General features: G+C 35.9%; 1 protein-coding gene across 1 annotated transcript in view; it reads left to right on the plus strand.

Annotated features, from left to right (window-relative positions):
- The window catches only part of LOC143381521 (S-phase kinase-associated protein 2-like), a 48,062-nt gene that overhangs the window by 9,061 nt on the left and 17,740 nt on the right, over positions 1–21,261 (plus strand). The window contains exons 2-3 of the mRNA XM_076835173.1: positions 4,747–4,887; positions 6,481–6,694. Of these exons, the coding sequence (XP_076691288.1) occupies positions 4,747–4,887; positions 6,481–6,694 (355 nt within the window). The remainder of the gene's footprint in view (positions 1–4,746; positions 4,888–6,480; positions 6,695–21,261) is intronic.

Here is a 21,261-nt window from a genome sequence, read left to right on the forward strand (position 1 = left end):
AAGCAAAGCCAAACAAAATTTTTTAAGAAATATAACTCCATGTTATATAATTTTTATCTCTAGCATAGTCAAATATTTTAACCACAAAACTCTATCAGAATTGCCTGAAGCAACAAACAATAATTTATATTTCTTAAACATACCATCAATATATTTTTAGTAATAGCCCAGAAATCTATACCAACAAAATGTTAGCAAAGTACATTGAAAAATCATCATGGTTGATTCTAAAGTTCTATCTGATGAATAAGATGTAAATTAACTTGAGATTTCCAGAGAAGATTAATGAATAGAGCCCAGGGTTTGTGCTTATTCAATACTATATCTTTAAAGCATTTTCAGGTTATTCCTATAAAATCAATGCTCACAGTATCCACGTTTTACTCCATACCCACTAGCCAGTAAATCAAACCAAGAATGCTTTCTGTATGTGTTTCCAGATAGTGGGTTTAAAATTCCACTAGTCCCATGAACTTTATTGTCAGTATCACTGATGATAAATATTAATCCTCTTTTCATAGACTAGAAAATTATGACACAAAGACAGTGATGGATTCTTCACAGGTCAAAATTAAAGTAGTTAAAGTGAACTTGGGTCATAGTGACCTAGGTTTGACTAATTGATAGAGAACATCATATCAATTTTAAGTAATAAATATTTTAGACCACATTCTGCCTCTCTTGTCATTTTTATAGCATAAAAAAATGTAAAGAAAATTATAACAGAATTACTAGCAACATTATTTTCTCTACACTAAGAGTTCTTAAGAATAAGAGGTGTGCCTCCCCTAGAGAAATTAGGAGGGAATTTCCCCATGAATGAATAAATGCTAAAGGCAATTTCTTATAATAACTCACAGACTGGCACTTATGTTTCCAAAACACTGTCAAAAAAGTAGGTATCATTCATTCCTTTCATAAATATGTAAGTTCATCTGCATGTGAAGGTTTGCACCTTAGTAGGCTAGTAAAAGTTTGCCCATTTCAAGTAATATATAAAGGGCTGGAGATGTTGCTCAGTGGTTAAGCATCCCTGGATCCAATTCCCGGTTCAAGAAATAAAGAAGAAAAGGAAGGAGAAGGAGAAGGAGATTAGGAATGAATATATATATATATTCATATATATATATATATTTCACTAATTTGAGTGGCTTGAGATTACCAATAGGTTGAGATTCCTAATCTCCTTCCTTTTCTTCTTTATTTCTTGTACCGGGAATTGGACACAGGGATGCTTAACCACTGAGCAACATCTCCAGCCCTTTTTATTTTTATTTTGAGATAGGGCTTGCTAAGTTGCTAAGGTTGGTTTTGAACCTGCAATCCTCCTGCTTCAGCTTGCAGAATTGCTAGTATTATAGAGGGTGCCACCACACAGGGACAGATTCCTGATCATTTGACTTTCAAGCAATACTTGTTTGGTACATCATGATTCATAACAGTTTTTTACTGCAGCAAGTTGTTTCTCTCATTTATAGCTCAATCTATTAAGCTAAACAGTGAGAAAACAGCAAATAAGTGGTGTTTCTTCATTTGAGTCCTATTCTATGAATCATTGTAGATGTTTCTGAGTAGTGAGATCACTATAGAGGTCATTTCTTGTTAACAATATAATTTTCTTCAGTTGTGATTTTTGCTGTACTTGATAGGATGGAATAAATGAATGAGTAGTTGCCTGGAATTTGCAGCTTTTAAACAATGGGAAAGGTGAATTACCAAAGGAATTTCTTCAGTCTATGTAATAATTTTGAACCTGGTTCAAACCGAAGTAAATAACTCTGAAGACAATCTATAGGCATTCAAATCTAAGATGATTAAGGGTTATTAATAATTAGATTAGAATATTCAACTAATATTTAGATGGTATACATAAAATGTTGATGGAGAAGTGTTTTATAATATACTATAATTTAAAGATTCCAGCTAGGATTCCCTTTCCCCTCTCCATATTCCATTTCTTGTTGAAGGAATAATGGTAACTCAACTTGAGTCTTGAGCTCATTTTAATTATCCTCTGCTCCTGTACATATTTCACATTTCCAATCACATAATCCTATTTCCCTTTACATTTTAGGGTTTCAAATAAAAGCAACACTCAACAACACTTAGCCTTACCCATCAAAACTTTTTTTTTGGGGGGGTGGTTCAGAATGTGACTTTGAATTATTAATTATTGTCTCTGGTCCTCCTAAAGACCTCATGCATCCTCTTTCAGCAATAAGACAAAATACCCATCCAGGCAAAGGAGTTGATTTAATGAATTGGGTGCACTTGTTCCCAAATAAAGTGCTGATTTCACTTTAGACACAAGACAAATCAAAGTCAAGATTGGTTTGCATTTCCCCTCACTCCTTTATTTGTTTCTTTATTTTTTGCAATTAGAGATGAGCATTTAGATGTTATTTAAGTTATTTTACAAACCTCTATCTCGTAAGAGCATTTTCCAAGAGATAAGGAGTGATAGGCTTCTATACACTTTCATGAGTTAGGGAGAGTGAATTATTTATTTATTTCAGTGAACAAATCTCCAAAGAGATTAGGAAAAGGTAACTTTTACTTTGCACAGTTTCAGCCACACATAGAGAAAGTCTGCCCCCTCAACAACTAAGAAGGGAACTGCGTCCATATACCCATAGGCATGTATTCTGGAACACATTCCCTGATTTCATTTTATGCTCCACTGATCAGGGGAGTCCAACTCTGATAATTAATTGACAACCAAAATAATAGTCTAACCACATGCTGTAACTCTTCCAAAAACATGATTAAGTCTTCCATGTGGTAATTTCACTTCCATCCCGCAGATTGAAAAAAAAAAAAATTGGATTGTGTTAGGAGCACATTGTAGAAATCGGAATCAATGATACATCTTCTGCTCCTCAGATAATCATTTCTGACCTATCTAGGGCAAAAGAGCCCCCAAGGAACTCAGTGACATAAATGCCTCTGCTCCCTTTCTGCTAAGCAAGCAGATTCATGGTAAGTGGTAAGTGACAGTCAAGAATGATTTTTCCTCAGAGTGTAATTGTTACTCTAAGCCAATGCAAAACAAGGGACCATCAGTCCACCCACAAATATCATCGTAACCATCTTAGAGAATATTTATGTTAAAACTGAGAGAGTAAGTGTATGAATGCATTAGAGAAGTAGTTTATTATCAGTCTTATAAGGCCTATAAAATTAAGAGAAGAACCTTGAGAACTCCTGTAGTTTTTTCAAAGGGGCAAACTCTTTCTAAACACTTGGCTATGCAGATACTGTTACATGTATTTACATGATTGTAAAAGTCCATTCTTGTAAGTCAGCTCTGGGCACTGAACTGAACATGCTCATTGGAATTAATCGAGTTCTTTCTGAAATGTCAGGCATGGGCTATAAATTTGTATAACTGCTTTTACCCAGTGAGCCCTTTTTATTAAAGCAGAATGCTTATCAAGGTCACTGTGAAAGATCGTCACTTTAAAGCACCAAAGGAAGATTCTAGAAATAAGAATCAAGTGAAAAAAAGGATTTAATTAGCATTCTAAAGTTTATGGTTTGTTAAGAACCTATTGACCTCTCTCACTTTCTGGATTTCAGTAACCAATGTATTTTATAGAGCTAAGAATTCAGAATTCTGTCAAAACCCAGCTCTTCTAAAGAGACACAATAAAGCTTCTCATTTTCTGCTTTCTATTGGGTCTGGTTTTAAGATCTAAAAGACTGGAGAGGATGCTGAGCAAATACATGCATGTTTCCTTAGGTAAAATTCTACAGGTGTAGGTGTGCTTGTGGGTTTGGATACATAGAGGAATGAGATGCCTCTGTATACATATTTTTATGCCTGTAAATGGCTTGGCAAATTGTGACCATAAAAAATATATTAGAAAGGGTATTTAAACCATCTCTACTTCAACTTTTTTTGAGTCTTGCACACTATGTAACTCAGGCAGAATCACTTTTAAGGCCATGCATAGGACCAGAAACATTCTCTTGCAAGATAGCAGTTTACATTATTATTGAAGAAAAAAAGTGAGCAAGATAAACATAAATCCAAGCAGATATTAGATAAGCAATAAGAAAAGTGTCCAACTAAAAGCTTACTTTAAAAATGTTAGCCAACTACATAATATTTTTACTATTGTCACAGGAGATACTTCAAAGACATAAAACATCTGACAGTTTTATTAAGCAAGAGATTTTCTAACATCATGAACTAGAAATAACAACTTTCTATGGAACAGAATTATTTATCTTTACCTTAATTCACAAGAAAAAAATACTGTTCATGTTCTTTCTGTAAAACCTTGGGGAAAGTCATTATAGTAGTAAAAAGCCATAAATAATAGTATTACCACTTACCTGCTAAGTAGCGGAAATAGATTTGTCTTCAGTTTCTCTAACGTGAGGTTTTGAGTAGATCTCCAGCCTCCTCTCACAAAGCTATTTCCAAAAGAGTTACGATCCACTCAGGAACATCCTGCTTATTTCATGAACTGTGGGCCTTTGAGTATTTCAGCCCCTACTGCAGCGCCCATGATTTCTCGGTGCTTCTAAGAACTTGAACTTCACTCTTCAGCCTGCATTCCTTCTACCTCCCCTATAGAAAAATAATTCTTGAAGTTGTGGCTGAGAGTTTAACTGTGGAGCCAGAGTACTCCTCAGAGCCCTCTCCCTAGGTGTAGCAGTAGAGTAGGGAGGGTTATTTTTCGTCCATCAAGGAAAGGGACAGGGAGGCAGGGGGTATTAGGAGGCACCGCCTTTTAGCTGCGAGGAGCAGGGTGCTCAGCTGCCCGTGGCGACGACAGTGGCGGCAAGGACAGCGGAGGCGGCGGCAGCAGCAGCGCAGTTTGGTCCCTGTAGCTGCAGCCCAGTCCAGAGACGCTGTCCATCCCCTCCGGTGCTGAAGTAAGTGACTGGAACCCCCAGCCTGACCCCAGATCGCACTTTCCTCCACCAGGGAACCCAAGCTGCTTCCTTGTCTTCCAGCCTCGCCTTTTTTTTTTTTTTTTTTTTTCCTCCCTCTGGCGCTTTATTTTTTGGTAGGGGAGTAATTGTTTCTCCAAAATAATATCTTCATACTTATTGGATGGCAGCGTTTCTGGAAAGGCAGGAATCCATGAGAAATAAGATCTGAGCCTCTCCTGACTTTTCAGTGGCCCTGAACGAGTTTCCTAATGGTAGAAATGAAAGAGAACGCACGAACACGCGCGCGCACACACACGCGCGCACGAGAGAGAGAGAGAGAGAGAGAGAGAGAGAGAGAGAGAGAGAGAAATGTGGGGGGTGTTGTGGTGCACTGTAGAAAATCCAGAGCTTCTTTGAAAGCTCGTGGGTCTTTAATTACATAAGATGAAAAGGGCTATTTTGGAAGACTCTGAAATCTTGCTTACCAATTGGTGAGGGGGGGGGGGGCATTTAAATTTGGGGAAGCCTATTTGAAATTCCTAGGTTATGCACAGTAAAGATTCTTAGATCCTACACAGAGAAACGAACGACAGGTTATTGTTAGGAAATAAAAAGACAACAGGACGAAAGAATGAAAAAAGAAACGCTTCTCGGCTTTGCTACCTTTTTTAAAACGCTGCCAAATTGGTTCAGAATCGCGGTAGAACAGCTAAGAAGATCCTGCGGACCAAGATTTCTGTGAGTGTCAACGCTGGGCTTGGTGAGCGAGCGGGAGCCTCCGGAGGCTGCATTCCCAGGGCAGTGCTAGCAGCCGCCCACAGCCCAAGCTCCTGCAGGGGGGCGGAAGCGGCTTATTGCACAAAGGATTGGATAAGAGGAATGCATAAAGTCAGCGCGAGCACTAGAGCATCCCTGCCTTTTTAAATCCAGGGGAAAAAAAAAAAAAAAAACACGCCCAATACACCGGGCCCTTTTTGCCTAGGTTTTCAGCTCATTCCCTTTCTTTTCCTCGCGCTCGGCCTTTTTGCACAGGCTCTTGTCTGCTGCTCAGCACAGACCCCCCACTTCTGCCCGTTCCCCTCTTTCTTGGCAACCAGTTGACACTGAGCCTATAGGCAGGTTTGAGTGGGTTGTCCTGAAGGCGAAGGCGATCTCTAAGGGTTCTGCCATCCGCACTTGGCAAAGGGTGCCTACACGAGTGGAGTGAGATGGGAGATTGAAATACACGACGTGGAAACTGTCGGAAAACTGTTCAAAAATCACGTCCACGCGGACCCTCAAAACTATGTGCTGCTAACGAGGGAAGACTAGCCAGGAAGGGAAGTCCAGCCCACTTCTTCAGACACAGAACTTGAGCCTTGCAGGTTTCTGCACCAGGAGGTTGTTAATAGACTTAAGGGGAAACTGGTAAAGACTGACTAGCGGCAACAAAGTGGGAGGCGACACTGATCTTTCTTGGGCAGTAGGGTGAGGCTAATGTCTGCTTGTGGCCTCCATTCCCAAGCACTTTCTGGGGTTCTTCTTCCTCGGATCGTGACAGTGGAGGGGAGTCGTAGACTAGACGAGGTGCTCTCTTTCCATGTTTCTATCAAGGATTAGAGCGTGCAGGGGCTGGTCTGGAACTGTCCATTTTGGGTGGGATGATCTCCGCCTCCTGGAGGCAGTGCCCTCTCCAAGGAGCCTGCGGAGCAAGAGAGAGCTGAGGGGAAACCGCGCAAGTCCGCAGCAGCCAGGGGAGTTCAAGGTGGTTCTTTGGGGAAGAAACGTTAAGTTGGAATTCATTCAAGAAGGAAAACCAAACGGGCAGGTAATGTACTCCCAGGAAGAATCCATGTTTCCGGCGGACTTTGATCTAGTTCCTGCAGCACCGATGTCTTTATTTCCCTGGGGTCATCGCTGCTCACTCCCAGGCTCTGGCTGGAAGAGGCCATAGTCAGTGTTGGACTCATTTCAGGCCGCAGACGCTGTGTGGAGCTGCAGACGCAGGAAATGCTCACAGGGAAAGGAAGCCCCTGATTAACTTTCTCCAACAGTCTCTAAAACCACATCTAGGGAAGACTTATAACCTCACTGAGATACACAAACCCCAAAATAGACTATTTGCTACTGGAGGCTGATGTTTGAAGGGGATGTGTTGTTTTCCACTTCCTGCGAAAAGAAATTGCCCAAGATATATAGTAAATAAAGTTTCCCTTTTCCTTCCACAAAATTCAGACAAACATGTGTTTCTTGCATCTGCATGAACAAGTATGTGTCATCTGCACAAATAAGTTTCAGAAAGTACCCAGATTTTGATGGAGAAGGAAAACAAGCCTGCTTGAGAGTTAAACTCCTTCTGGTACCATTATTCCCTGTCAGCAAAGAGGTTTTGCTCTAATGTATTGAATTCTATGGTTATTTCAATTTGATTTAACTGACTTTAAATTATTTTCTCTGGACATGTAGGGACAGGAATGATCACAGAAAATAACACACCAAATAAAAGGGATTCATTTAAATGTGGCACAGAATACAAAGATGTTGCTAATTAAAAACATATGCACTTGATTACTCAGACCTAGAGGAACAGATTTTTCCATCTTTCTGAGCACTGATTGACACTAATGCATCTCCCCTTTCCCTCCCTCCCCCTCCCTCTCCCCTTCCCCTTCCCTCTCTTCTGCCAGGAAAAGAAAAAAAAAATAGAAAGAAAGAAAGGGTTGATTAATTTGAGCTGTCAGAACTAACAGATTATGTTAGTTTGATGTCTTTTCTTGAAGAAGCAAATCCACTCCATATTTTTCCTCATCAAGTTGTGTAACCAGTTATGGAAATTAAGGTGATGAACATCAAATGCAGTCTAACATCTGATGCTACAAATGCATATAAATGAAGTATAACAAAACAAAAGGGGACAGAAAAACTGAGATGAATTGAAGAAATGTTTTAAGAATTTTTACCTTTGGATCAGATTTGTAAAAATTCATTTAAAATGTGATTTTATTCTTAAGTTACTACGATTTAAAGATGTAAGCATAGTAAAATATGAATGTGAATCATCAAAGCAATGTATGAATTATATTCACAAGAAACTGTAATAACCTGTGAGTCCAAACCAGGTCTTTCAGTCTAGTTTATAAAACTAGAATAGAATCATCACTCAGCCCACCCTCCACAATGTAGAAATCTTAGAAAACATTAGGTTTGGGCACATTTTGAAACAATTTGAAGTAGTTTGGGGGAGGAAGTTCTCAGTGCAAAGCAAAACCCCAATATTGACTGTGAAACTTCCATAAGCCTCCAAACCAGTTGAAGTCATCTTGTTACTATATATAAAATAGAGCTAATATAATTTCTAACCTCACTGAATTGTCATATGTGAGAAAAAATATATGAAAAATTTAATATATCTTGTATGTTTCTATAAAAATTGATATTATCATCTATAAAACAGTAGCCTCTGTGCTCATTACTACACCATAGTTATTAAACTGGATATGTAATTTAGGGGTTTCTTTATTGATTAGCATATTCCTAATTATTTCTGTGCTTCATTTCATGTTTCATATTTTAAAATGGGGTTATATGATTCTATAATCCATATCTGAGTCATTTTCAATTCATGGTCTCAATGTCCTCAGAGTAGTTTTAAGCTGAATTTCCCCTTGTGATCAAGTACAACCAAATATTGCTTTTCTATTACTATTTTTTTCTGAATTGGAATATTTGGAAATATTGGGAAAATATCCTTATGTTGGTTTTCTAAGAAGTTACGGAGATTACATGTTCTTTTGTCTTTTTTTGTAAGTAAGAAGACTTAATCCCATACCTTTGTTCAGCTAAGGTGTTCAAACTTGCTAAATCATCACCAGGTAATTCTGGAAGACTTCATGTGTGTTTGTGTTTGTGTTAACTGAGCTCAGCTGACTAGTTACAGGGAAAGGTAGATGGAAACTGATAACTCCATTGTCCTAACTGATGTACAAAAATCCAACAATTAGATTTGTTTTTCTTTTTAGGGTAGACGGTGAACAGTGGCAGTCAGAGAAATTTAGGAAATTGCTTATGTTTAACTACAAATGCCTAATTAGGAATATTTCATTTTAGGCAAAGTTTTCCTGAATACTTTCATTCTAAATTATTTTCTCTATTGAGAAAAAACTCTGAATTTTAGGAATGTCTCACTTGAAAAAAGTGGTATTTTCTGCTACTTGGATAAATTTCTTAAACTTTTAATCTTTTTCTTCATTGAAGAAAAAAAAAAAGGCAACTTACAACTTCCAGTTAATTACATCACCTGGATCCAGGCCTCACACATAGAATGTTCCACATAGGATAAGAGAATCCTATGGTTTCCCTCCAATCCTCTCTAACAGAAGCAGTGTCTCAGAGATTGTACTGTGTTTACTAACACTGTGCAGGAAATACTGGCTTATTCAAAAAACAACAATGTGAAAAAATGAGTTTCTGTATAAAATGTGTAGAAATTCCACATACAAGCAAACATTATTGATTTGTGATTTTTTTCATTATTTCTCCTCTCCTTCTATAATATGGACTGCACAAAAACAATTACCTTGTATAACTTGTGTGTCTCCTGCACTGAAACAATGCCCCAGAATATAGTAGATACTTAGAAGATTGTTGGTAATCGAACAATTACATGTGAACTTCTGTGATACTGGCGGAGAGTAACAGACTGAACAAAATATTGTCTTTGCACTTCAAAACCAGGAAATATTTGTTATTTATAGGCATAAGAGCCTTCATAGCATGGTTTCTTCCTGTAATAATGGCTTTTTAAAAATATACTCATCCATTTTGGAACAATCAAAAGTGTATTTTCAATGTGGCAATAAAAGATTTATTTTTAGAGAGATTCACCTGATATGACTTCATAATTATAATCCTTTAGTATAATTAACTAGATGGACATTCATGTGCAAAATTGTTAAAATTATTCAGTCTGGCAAAAAAAAGGAGGGGCATAGACAAATTTTTTTTTACTATAAATGCCTATTTATAGTAAATAGGCATTATTTCTTACACTTTTTTTCCCCAATCTGGAGAAAAGATAATATATTTTGGTTTCTTACACATGAATTTTCTTTATAAAGTAAATGTGATGGTTATAGAAAATGTAAAGAAGGGAAGAAAAGAATCTGTACCGGTAACATCACAATTTTATTATACTTTCTTCTGAATTTTTCCAAGGTACCACATGTACCCATTTGTTATCACAGTACACTTATATATTTATTGGTTCCTTTTAGTTCTACATGACAGTTGAATCCATTTTGATATAATTATACAAGCATGGAATACATTTTACTAAATCTTCTAAAGTTAATTCTGTGTGTAAAATTTTTCTGTTTTATATAGTCTCTACAATTTCTTTTAAACTGATAATACAAAGGCTGAGTGTAGTTCAGAATTAGAATGCTTGCCTAAAATGCACAAAATCCTGGGCACAATCTCCAGTACTGTAAAAAAGAAAAAATATATATAAAGGTGACAGAGGTGACATACTTTGTTCTATACTTACTTTATAATGTTTATTGTATTTTCAGTTTCTACGATTATGTGAATAGCTTCATGGATAAACGTTTCTGTCATTTCCATTATTTTGGAAAGTTGTCCGGGGGAGAAAGAGTCAATGAAATGTAAATATCAATTTAAAGTACCTGCTTATTTTACTGCATGTAATATGTAAATGTGAGTGTAAAAGTTGTGGGATGCAGGGAAGGATAATGAAAGGAAAAGGGGAAGGGAGATGGCCTAGATGAAGAAGAATTTCTTTTATTGGTACATATTAATTTTACATAATGTTGGGTTTCATTGTGACACAATCGTGTGTGTGTGTGTGTGTGTGTGTGTATACATAAATTTGATCAATTTTACTCGTCAATGCTTCGTCTTACTCCTCCTATTAATCCTCTCCCCCTACCCTATTGGTTTCCTTTCTATTTTCATGATGTCTTTTTCTTTGCTCTTTGGCTTCTCCTGATGAGGGAAAACACACGATACATGTTTTGTTTGATTTTTTTGAGTCAGGTTCATTTGGCTTCATATGATACTCTTCCAGGTCCATCTATTTTCCTGCAAATGTCATAATTTAATTCCTCTTAAGACTAAAAAAAAAAAACTCCATTGTGTATATGTATTCATCTGTTGTCTGATGTCTGGACTGATTTCATAAATTAGCTATTGTGAATTGTGCTGTGATAAACATAGGAATCCAGGTATTACTAAAACATGCTGAGTTTTTTTCAGATAAACCCCAAAGAATGGTACAGAAGGATCATATGGTAGTACTCTTTTTAGATTTTTGAGGAACCTCCACAGGGATTTCCACAGTGGCTCTACCAATTTACATTCCCACAAAGAGTGTATATGAGTTCCTTTTTTCTGTATCCTCACCGGCATTTATTACTGTTGTATTCTTAATTATTGCCATTCTGACTGGCATGAGAAGGTAACTCACTGTAGTTTTGATTTGACTTTCCTTGGTGGTTAAAGATGTTAAACATTTTAAAATATAGTTTGGACAGTTGTACTTCTTCTTTTGATAATCAGTACATCTATACATTTATTGGTTGGTCAACGTTATTTTTAAGGTTATATGTTTTATTCTCATTATCTGAAGTTCTATCTTCCAAGTGATCTAGTCTGTTGGTTATGCTTTCTATTATGTTTTTAATTTTGTTTATTATATCCTTCATTTCAAGAAGTCCTGTTTGTTTGTTTTAGAATCTCTATTGAAGTAATCTTTTGCTTCCTGTATTAGATCACATAGCTCTTTATTGTAGTGATTTTTGTTTCCTGTGTTTGCTTTCTTATATCATTCTTTAGCTTGCAGAACATTTTAATCATGTATACCCTGAACTCTTTTTCTGACACTTCTTCTACTGTGCTGGGCATGGATTCTAATAATATAGTATGTTGGCTTGTTTGGGGAATTTTATGAAGCCTGAAACCAAACAGCTCCTATTAAGACATTTACTATTTTGTTGCAATAGACAAAATGATGTTTTCAATTATTATCTACAACATGTACAATAGGATTGTGAAAGGGTTTACAGTTTCTAATGGTGGACAAAGAAGGAATGGTGGGTGGGGATGTGGGATGAGATGTTAAGGAGGTAGGAGGTGAGTATACAGAAGTATTAGACCTAATGAAAATGTATATGAGAAATCAAAAGAAGGTGGCTAGTAGTACAAGAACAGAGAGAAAGAGATTCTTGGGAGACAGAAAAATGGGAAGAAAACAGATAGAGAGGGTACCAAAAAACATACAAAGAAATTAATATAAAAAGAATATATATATATATATATATATATATATATATATATATATATATGATAAAAAGAAGAACCCAGGCCTAGAACTGGGACTCTGACCAGCAGACCATGTCGGAACCCAGGCCCCAGACCAGGACCACCCCGCCAGAGCCAAGGCAGGAGCCAACACAAGAGCCAAGGCCTAGGCCCTGACCTAGGACCACCTGCCAACTAGCAGACCCATGTTGAACCCCAGGCCTAGGTTTAGGACCACCCCATCAACCTACCCAGGAGTCAAAGACAAGGTTATTTTCAGGACTGTTAACCAATTGACAGACCCATCCCAGAATTTCCCATAAGGGAAGGCAAGTACTATACCCCACCTCCAGGAGCCACACCTCTAAGATTAACCCCCCTGTCCTAATAATCTTCATCATCCTGAGGGTGGAAATATAAGAAAACAACAGACAACCCCACCTATTGGATGAGAAGGGAAGCTGGAAAGATACTGATCTCTTAAAAAACTATCCTTGTATCTTCCTTTGAGATTTTTTTTTCTTTCTCTGTCTCTTCTCCTGCCCTCACATCCCCAACTTTGTGAAACCAATATTTTTCAAGAATTAGGCTACTGAGGACTGGGATATTTGAATAGTGTATTACAATGGTGCTGTATTTTCTTTTATCTCCTATTTTTACATTTTTTTTTACTTTTCTTAATGTTAATGTTTGTTTGTTTTTTGTACTTAACTGTCTTCCCACTTACTTGTCTCCCCCAAAATCACTTCTTTCTCTTCTCCTGCTACTAGCCAACTTCTTTAGATTCCTCTTTCATGCTTTCTAAGATCTAAAACTCTATATTCTCACTTCTGACCCCCTCAATATCTCATCCTAAACCTCACCCTAGGTTCTTTGTCCACCATCAGACATTCTAGACTCTTTTGCTAACCTACTGTTTATATTGTAGAAAATGATTAAATTTACCATCTGTATATTGTGACAAAACCTTAAACAGTCTTAATAGCAGCTATTTGTTTTAAAGTTGTATATTGCTAGATTGTTTGTTTGGGGATCTGTTCACATTGTTCTCCTCCTTAAAGGAGAGGTATTGGAAATCTGCAGGTACACCATAATCCTATAGGGTAAAAACTGTAATGCCTCAGATCCACAGAGCTAGAAGGGAAGACACATGAATAACATGAAAAAAAAAATAAAAATAAAAACAAGGGAAGAAAGTGCCCCCAACAAACCAAGATATTACATTATTAAAAATCCATGACCAACACAACAGAAGAAATTACAGAGAAGGAGTTCAGCTTGTACATAATTAAAATGTTCTGTGAATTAAAGGATGATATAAGAAAGCAAATACAGGCATCAAAAGATCATTTCAATAAAGAGCTACATAAGCAAATACAGGAAGCAAAAGATTACTTCAACAAAGTGATAGAGTTGTGAAAAAACAAACAAATAAACAAACAAACAAAGAGAAATCCTTGAAATGGAAGAAACAATAAGCCAAATTAAAAGCTTAATAGAAAGCATCAAAAACAGATTAGGTCACTTAGACCTCAGACAATTAAGACAAAATATATAATCTTGGGAAGAATGTTGTTCACACAGTGAAGATGGTAAGAAACCATGAGTAAGAAACATCAAGAATTATCAGATAACATAAAAAGACCAAATTTAAGAATTATTGGGATAGAGGAAGGCCTAGAGTTCCAACCAAATAAATTAACAACCTACTCAATGGAATAATATCAGAAAATTTTCCAAAGATGAAATGAAATGGAAAATCAAGTACAAGAGGCTTGCAGGACACAAAATGTACAAAACCACAACAGATCCACACCAAGGCACATTATAATGAAAATACCTAGCAAACAGAATAAGGTGAGAATATTGAAAAGCCACAAGAGAAAGGAATCACATTACATATAGGGGAAACACAATTAGGATCACTGCAAATTTTTCAACCCAGAGTCTGAAAGCTAGAACATCCTGGAACAGCATATACCAAGCTCTGAAAGAAAGTGGACGCCAACCAAGAATCTTATATCCAGCTAAATTAAGCTTTAGATTTAATGGAAAAATAAAAACCTTCCACAATAAATAAAAATTAAAGGAATTTACCACTAGAAAGCCTGCACTACAGAATATCCTTGACAAAATATTCCATAAGGAGGAAACAAAAAACACCAATGAAAATCAGCAGAGGGAGGTATTACACTAAAGAAAATACTAATCAGAGGAGAAACCAAGTCAAGTTAAATACCAAAAATAAACAAAAGTGGCTGGGAATACAAATCATGTCTTAATAATAACCCTAAGTGTTAACAGCCTAAACTCGACAATCAAAAGACATAGGCTGGCAGACTGGATTAAAAAAAGACCCAACAATATGCTGCCTTCAACTCATAGGAAAAGACATCCACAGACTGAAGGTGAAAGTGTTGTGAAAATCATACCTAGCATACAGAATAAGGTGAGAATTTGAAAAGCCAACAAAAGAAATGACAGAGAAGGAGTTCAGGATGCACATAAATAAAATGTTCTGTGAATTAAAGGATGATATAAGAAAGCAAATATAGGCAGCAAAAGATCATTTCAGTAAAGAGCTACATAAGCAAATACAAGAAGAAAAGTTTACTTTACTAACAAGTTAGAGGTTCTGAAAAAACCTGGATACTAAATAATATGCTATCAAATGAATTATGGGTTGCAAAAGACATCAAAACAATTAAAAAATTTATATCAAAAATCTCTGGGACACCATGAAGACAGTACTAAGAGGAAAGTTCATTGCATGGAGTTCATTCCTTAAAAGAAGAAAAAGTCAACAAATAAATGACATAACACTATATCTCAAACCCTAGAAAAAAAGAAGAAATCAACACCAAAAGTAGTAGAAGACAGAAAATAATTAGAATCAGAGCTGAAATCAATGAAATCGAAACAAATGAAATAACAGAAAAAAGTGACAAAACAAAAAGTTGGTTCTCTGAAATAATAAATAAAATGGATAAACCCATAGCTATGCTAATGAAGAGAAAGAAAAAGTAAACTCAAATTAGTAACATCTGTGATGAAAAAGAAAATATCATGATGGACACTACAGAAATGCAGAAGATAATTAGAAATTATTTTGAAAATTTGTACTCAATAAAATAGAAAATATTGAAGGCATCGACAAATTTATAGAGTCATATGATTTGCCCAAACTGAATCAGGATGATATGCACACGTTAAACACATCAACTACAAGCAGTGAAATACAAGACACCATCAGAAGCCTACCAACAAAGAAAAGCCCAGCACCAGATGGACACACAGCTGAGTTCTACAAGACCTTCAGGGAAGAACGAATATCAATACTTCTCAAAATATTTCATGAAATAGAAAAAAGGGCATACTTCCAAACTCATTCTATGAGGCCATTATCAACCTGATTCTAAAACCAGAAAAAGACACATTAAAAAAAGAAAACTTAAGACCAATATCTCTAATGAACATAGATGTAAAAATTCTCAATAAAATTCTGGCATGTTCAATACAAAAACACATCAAAAAGATAGTGCATCACAATCAATTGGGGTTCATCCCAGGCATGCAAGGTGTGTTCAACATATGAAAATCAATTAATGTAATTCATCACATCAATAGACTTAAAAATAAGAATCATGATCATCTCAATAGATGCAGAAAAAAGCATTTGACAATATAAACCACCCCTTTATGTTAAAAACACTAGAAAAACTAGGGAATAATTGAACATATCTCAACATTATAAAAGCTGTCTATGTTAATCCCAAGGCCAACATCATTCTAAATGAAGAAAAATTGAAAGCATTCCATCTAAAAACTGGAACAAGAGAGGAATGCCCTCTTTCACCACTTCTATTTAACATAATTCTCGAAACTCTAGCCAGAGCAATTAGACAAAGAAAAGAAATTAAAGGGATACAGATAGGAAAAGAAGGACTGAAATTATCACTATTTGCCAACAATATTATTCTGTACCTAAAGTATCCAGATATTTCCACCATAAACTAATAGATAAATTTGACAAAATAGCAGAATATAAAATCAACACACAAAGATTAAAAGCATTTCTTTACATAAATGACAAATCTTCTGAAAAATAAACTAGGAAAAATACCCCACTTAAAATGACCTAAAAAATACTTGGGTATCAACAGAAGAGGTGAAAACCACTACAATGAAAATTACAGAACACTAAAGAAAGAAATTAAAGAAGACCTTAGAAGAGGAAAAGATCTTCCCTTGTTCTTGGATTGGCAGAATTAATATTATCAAAATGACCATACTACCAAAAGCACTATACAGATTTAATGCAATTCCAATCAAAATCCCAATGACATTCCTCACAAAAATAAAAAAAGCAGTCATGAAAGTCATCTGGAAAAATAAAAGAGATCCAGAATAGCTAAAGCAATCCTTAGCAAGAAGAGTGAAGTAGGTGGCATCAAAATACCAGACCTTAAACTATGTTGCAGATCAACAGTAACAAAAATAGCGTGGTATTGGCACCAAAATAGACTTGTATACCAATGGTACAGAATAGAGGACACAGAAACAAATCCACATAAATACAGATAAATACAATTGTCTCATATTAGACAAAGGTGCCAAAAAATACTCCTATAGTGCAATAAATAAAATAAAGAATCAATAAGTGGGATGGATTCAAACTAAAAAGCTTCTTCTCAGCAAAACAATCATTGAGGTGAATAGAGAGCCTACAGAATGGGAGCAAATTTTACCACACACAAATCATATAGAGCACTGATCTCTAGGATACAAAAAAAAAAACCTCAAAAATCTTTACACCCCCCCCCCCAAATCAACAAATGGGCCAAGGAACTGAATAGTCACTTCTCAGAAGAAGATATACAATCAATCAACAAATATATTAAAAACAAGTTCAACATCTCTAGCAATTAGAGAAATGCAAAACAACCTACTATAAGATTTCATCTCAGTTCAGCTAGAATGGCAGCTATTATGCATACAAACAATAATAAGTATTGGCGAGGATGTGGGGAAAAAGGTACTCTCTTGCACTGCTGGTGGGACTGCAAATTGGTGTAGCCAATCTGGAAAGCAATATAGAGATTCCTTGGAAAACTTGGAATGAAACCACCTTTTGACCCAGCTCTCCCACTCCTTGGTCTATATCCAAAGGACTTAAAATCAGCAATACTACAGGAATACAGCCATATCAATGTTTATAGCAGCACAATTCACAATAGATAAATTGTGGAATCAAATTAGGTGCCCTTCAGAAGATGAATGGATAACAAAAATGTGATATATATATATATATATATATATATATATATATATATATATATATATATATATATATATACACACACACTATGAAATATTACTCAGTGTAAAAGAGAATAAAATCATGGCATTTGCAGGTAAATGGATGGAGTTGGAAAACATAATGCTAAGTGAAGTAAGCAAATTCCAAAAAAACAAATGCCAAATATTTTCTCTGATATGAGTATGCTGATCAAAAATGGGGATGAAGGTGGAGCATGGGTGAAATGAAGGTTTTTTAGATAGGGCAAAGGGGAGGAAGGGGGACACAGGGGGGCAGAGGGGTAGGACAGAAGGTGGAATGATATGAACATCATTGCCCCAACTACATTTATGAAGACATAAATGGTGTGACTCCTTTCTGTACAACCAGAGACATGAAAAATTGTGCTCTATATGTATATGATGAATTGAAATGCATTCTGCTGTCACATATAATGAATTGGAATAAATAAATAAATTTTTAAATAAAACTGTATCCACGATCAAAAAAAGGATAAAAGAATATACAAAACAAAACTGTAATATACTATTCAGAAATCCCAGTCCTCAATAGCTGAATGCATGGAAAGTACTTGGTTTCCCAAATGTTAGGGATATGAAGGGAGGAAAAGAGGGAGGAGAAAACAAAACAGAAAAAAAAATTTCAAAGAAAAATCGAAAGATTGTTTTTATAGGAGTTCAGTGTCTTTTTTTCTTTCCTTCCTATCCAGTAATGTGGTTATCTGTTGTTTGCTGGTATCTCCACCCACAGGGTGGTGACGTTTATTAGTGTGGGAGGGTTGGTCTTGGAGGTGGATCTCCTGGAAGTGGGGTATAGCACTTTCTGTTCCCCATTGAAAGACTGTCCCCAATGGATCTCCTTTGGGGTTCACTCCTGTGATGTGGGCACATGGTCTTAAGGGTTGTCTATAGAGCCCACAATTTCTGGTCTCTAATTTAATCTCTAAACTGTATCTTTCATGCCCTCCTTCCTTTCTACTTCCCAGTCAGAAACCTGTCTCTCTGGAGGTCATGCAGACTGAGCTCTGGGGCCTGTACACAGAGCTGTTCTGAATTGGGCAGATCAAGACCAGGCTTTGAGAGCTATGGGCTGGCCACATAACTGCAGGCACTGTGCTTGGGGGCAGGAGTTAGGGGTAGGGAACTACAAGTACCTTGATATTACTTCTAGGTCCCATCCAGTGCTTCAAAATGGGAGTTTTCCCACCAAAATATGGCAATGGCGGCAGTGGAGGTAACCCAAGATGGCGACAAATATTTCCCAAGATGTAGGCAACTACTTTCAGAGACCGGGGCCACAAGCGTTGGCCATGTAGTGGTGTGGTGTGATGGTGTTATGTGGCACATTGGGAGATGCAGCACTGAAGTGTGGAGTGGGTGACTGTCTCCAGACCCTGAATAGTGTCCCCAGGTGCAGGTTACCACATGCAGGGGAATATAGCAGCGTTAGCTGTGTCCTATGATGGAGGGAGTCCAGGGAGCCCTGCTTTGGTTGATCTCATCTACACATTTATTGATTGGGTAGGTTTTTTTTTTTTTTTGTAGATGTTGAGATTTTTAGTTCTTCCTATATTTTGAATATTAATCCTCTGCTAGAAAAGTATCTGACATAGATTTTGTTCCATTATGTATTCTGTCTCCTTACATTGTTGTTTGCTTTGCTGTGCAGAAGATTTTAAATTGATGCTATTCCATCTGTTGACTCTAGTTATAATTTTCCAGAGCTCTAGGAGTGCAATTCAAGAAACTATTGCTCATGGCTCTGTCTTGTAGTGTTTTGCCTATGTTTTCTTCAAGCAGTGGCAATTTCTGTTCTTATATCTAGGTCTTTGATCAATTTTGAGTTAATTTTTTGAAAGAGATGGGGGTCTCCTTTAAATCTTCTAAATGTGGATACCCAGTTTTACCAGCATTCTTTGTTGGTGCAAAAAAGGAGGTACTTTTCTCCAGTGTATAGTTTTAGGAATCTTGTCAAAATCATATGCCTATAGCTAAGACATTTGTCTCTGTCTTCTATTCCACTCCCTTGGTGTATATGTTTGCTTTTATGCCAGTACCATTCTGGTTTTGTTACTATTACTTTGTAGAATAATTTGAAATTCGGTATTGTGGTGCCTCCAGCATTTCTGGGTTTTTTTTTTTTTGTTTTTTTTTTTTGCTTATGACTGCTTTGTCTATACTGGGGCTTTTGTATTTCAATATACATTTAAGATATTTTTCCAGTTCTGTGAAGACTGTCACTGGAACTTTGATGGTGATTGCATTGAACCTTTTGATCACTATTAGTAATGTGGGCATTTTAACAATAGTATTTCTGCCTATCTGTGAACATGGGAGGTCTTTCCACCTAGTGTCTTCTATTTCTTTTTATCAATGGTGTATAACTTTCCTTGGAAAGGTTGTCCTTCCAAATTATGTTTATTTATAGTTGTGTTTTGGGTTTTTTTTAAGCTTTCATGGACAGAATTGTTATTTGGATATCTCTCTCTCTCTCTCTCTCTCTCTCTCTCTCTCTCTCTTTCGTTGTTCAGTTATTCATCTATAGAAAAGCCATTGATTTTTTTTTGATGTTGTACTTTATCTTTGCTGAATTTATTTATAAGTTCTTGAAGTCTTCTAGTAGAAATTTTAGGGTCTTCTCAATAGGATCATATCATCTTCAAGGAGGGACAATGTGACTTCTTCCTTTCTTATTTGTATACCTTTTATTTCTTTCCCTTACTTAATTGCTCAGACTAAAATTTCAAGTGCAACATTGAGTAGGAGTCATGAGAGTTGACATCCTTACCTTAGTCTTGATTTTAGAAAGAATGTTTTCAATTTTCCCTCATTCAGTATGATGTTGGCTTTTGTGGTATAGTCTTTAGTATTTTGAGGCAAATTCATTCTATTCCAAGTTTCTTTAAGGGTTTTTTTTTATCATGAAGTAATGTTGAATTTTGTTAAATTCTTTTTCTGCATATATTGAGATAATCATTTTTTTATTATTCATTCTACTGGTGTGATACATTACATTATTAATTTGTGATGTTGAACCATCCTTGTAGCCCTGAAGTGAAACCAATTTCATTATCACAGTGCATGATCTTTGAATGTGGTACTAAATTTGTTTTGCATGTATCATATTAATTTTTTTGCACTATGTTCATAAAAGTTATTGTTCTTTTATGAAAAAATAAAGAAATAAAGATTTATATTCATGGTGATAATGGCTTCAGATAATGACTTTGGAAGTTTTCCTTCCCTTTCTATTTCTTAGAACATTTTGAAGAGCATTGGTTTTAGATCCTTTAATGACTTGTAATATTCAGCTTTGAATCTATTTGGTCTCTGTTAGGAGGCCTTTTATTATTGTTTTAATATTATTGTTCAGAAGTCTGTTTAGGTTTGCTATATCATCTTGGCTCAGTTTTGGTAAATCAGATGTTTTTAGGAATTCATGCATTTCTTCCAGCTATCCTATTTATTTAAATAAAAGTCTTAAAATAGTCCTCGATTCTCCTCTGAATTTCAGTTGCCTGTTGAAATATACCTTTTTAATCTCTAAAGCTTCTCTTTCTTTTGGTTAATTTGGCTAAGTGGTTATCAATCTATTTTTTTTCAAAGAATCTACTCTTTCTTTCATTGATATTTTTACTTTTTTTATTCATTGTTTTATTAATTTTGGCTCTGGTCCTTATTATTTCCTTTTTTCCACTGGGTTTGAAATTGGTTTATCCTTGTTTTTCTAAGACTTTTTATCATTTGGTGTTTTTTTTT

Source organism: Callospermophilus lateralis, chromosome 15 (genome assembly GCF_048772815.1).
Source record: "Callospermophilus lateralis isolate mCalLat2 chromosome 15, mCalLat2.hap1, whole genome shotgun sequence".
Taxonomy (NCBI): domain Eukaryota; kingdom Metazoa; phylum Chordata; class Mammalia; order Rodentia; family Sciuridae; genus Callospermophilus; species Callospermophilus lateralis.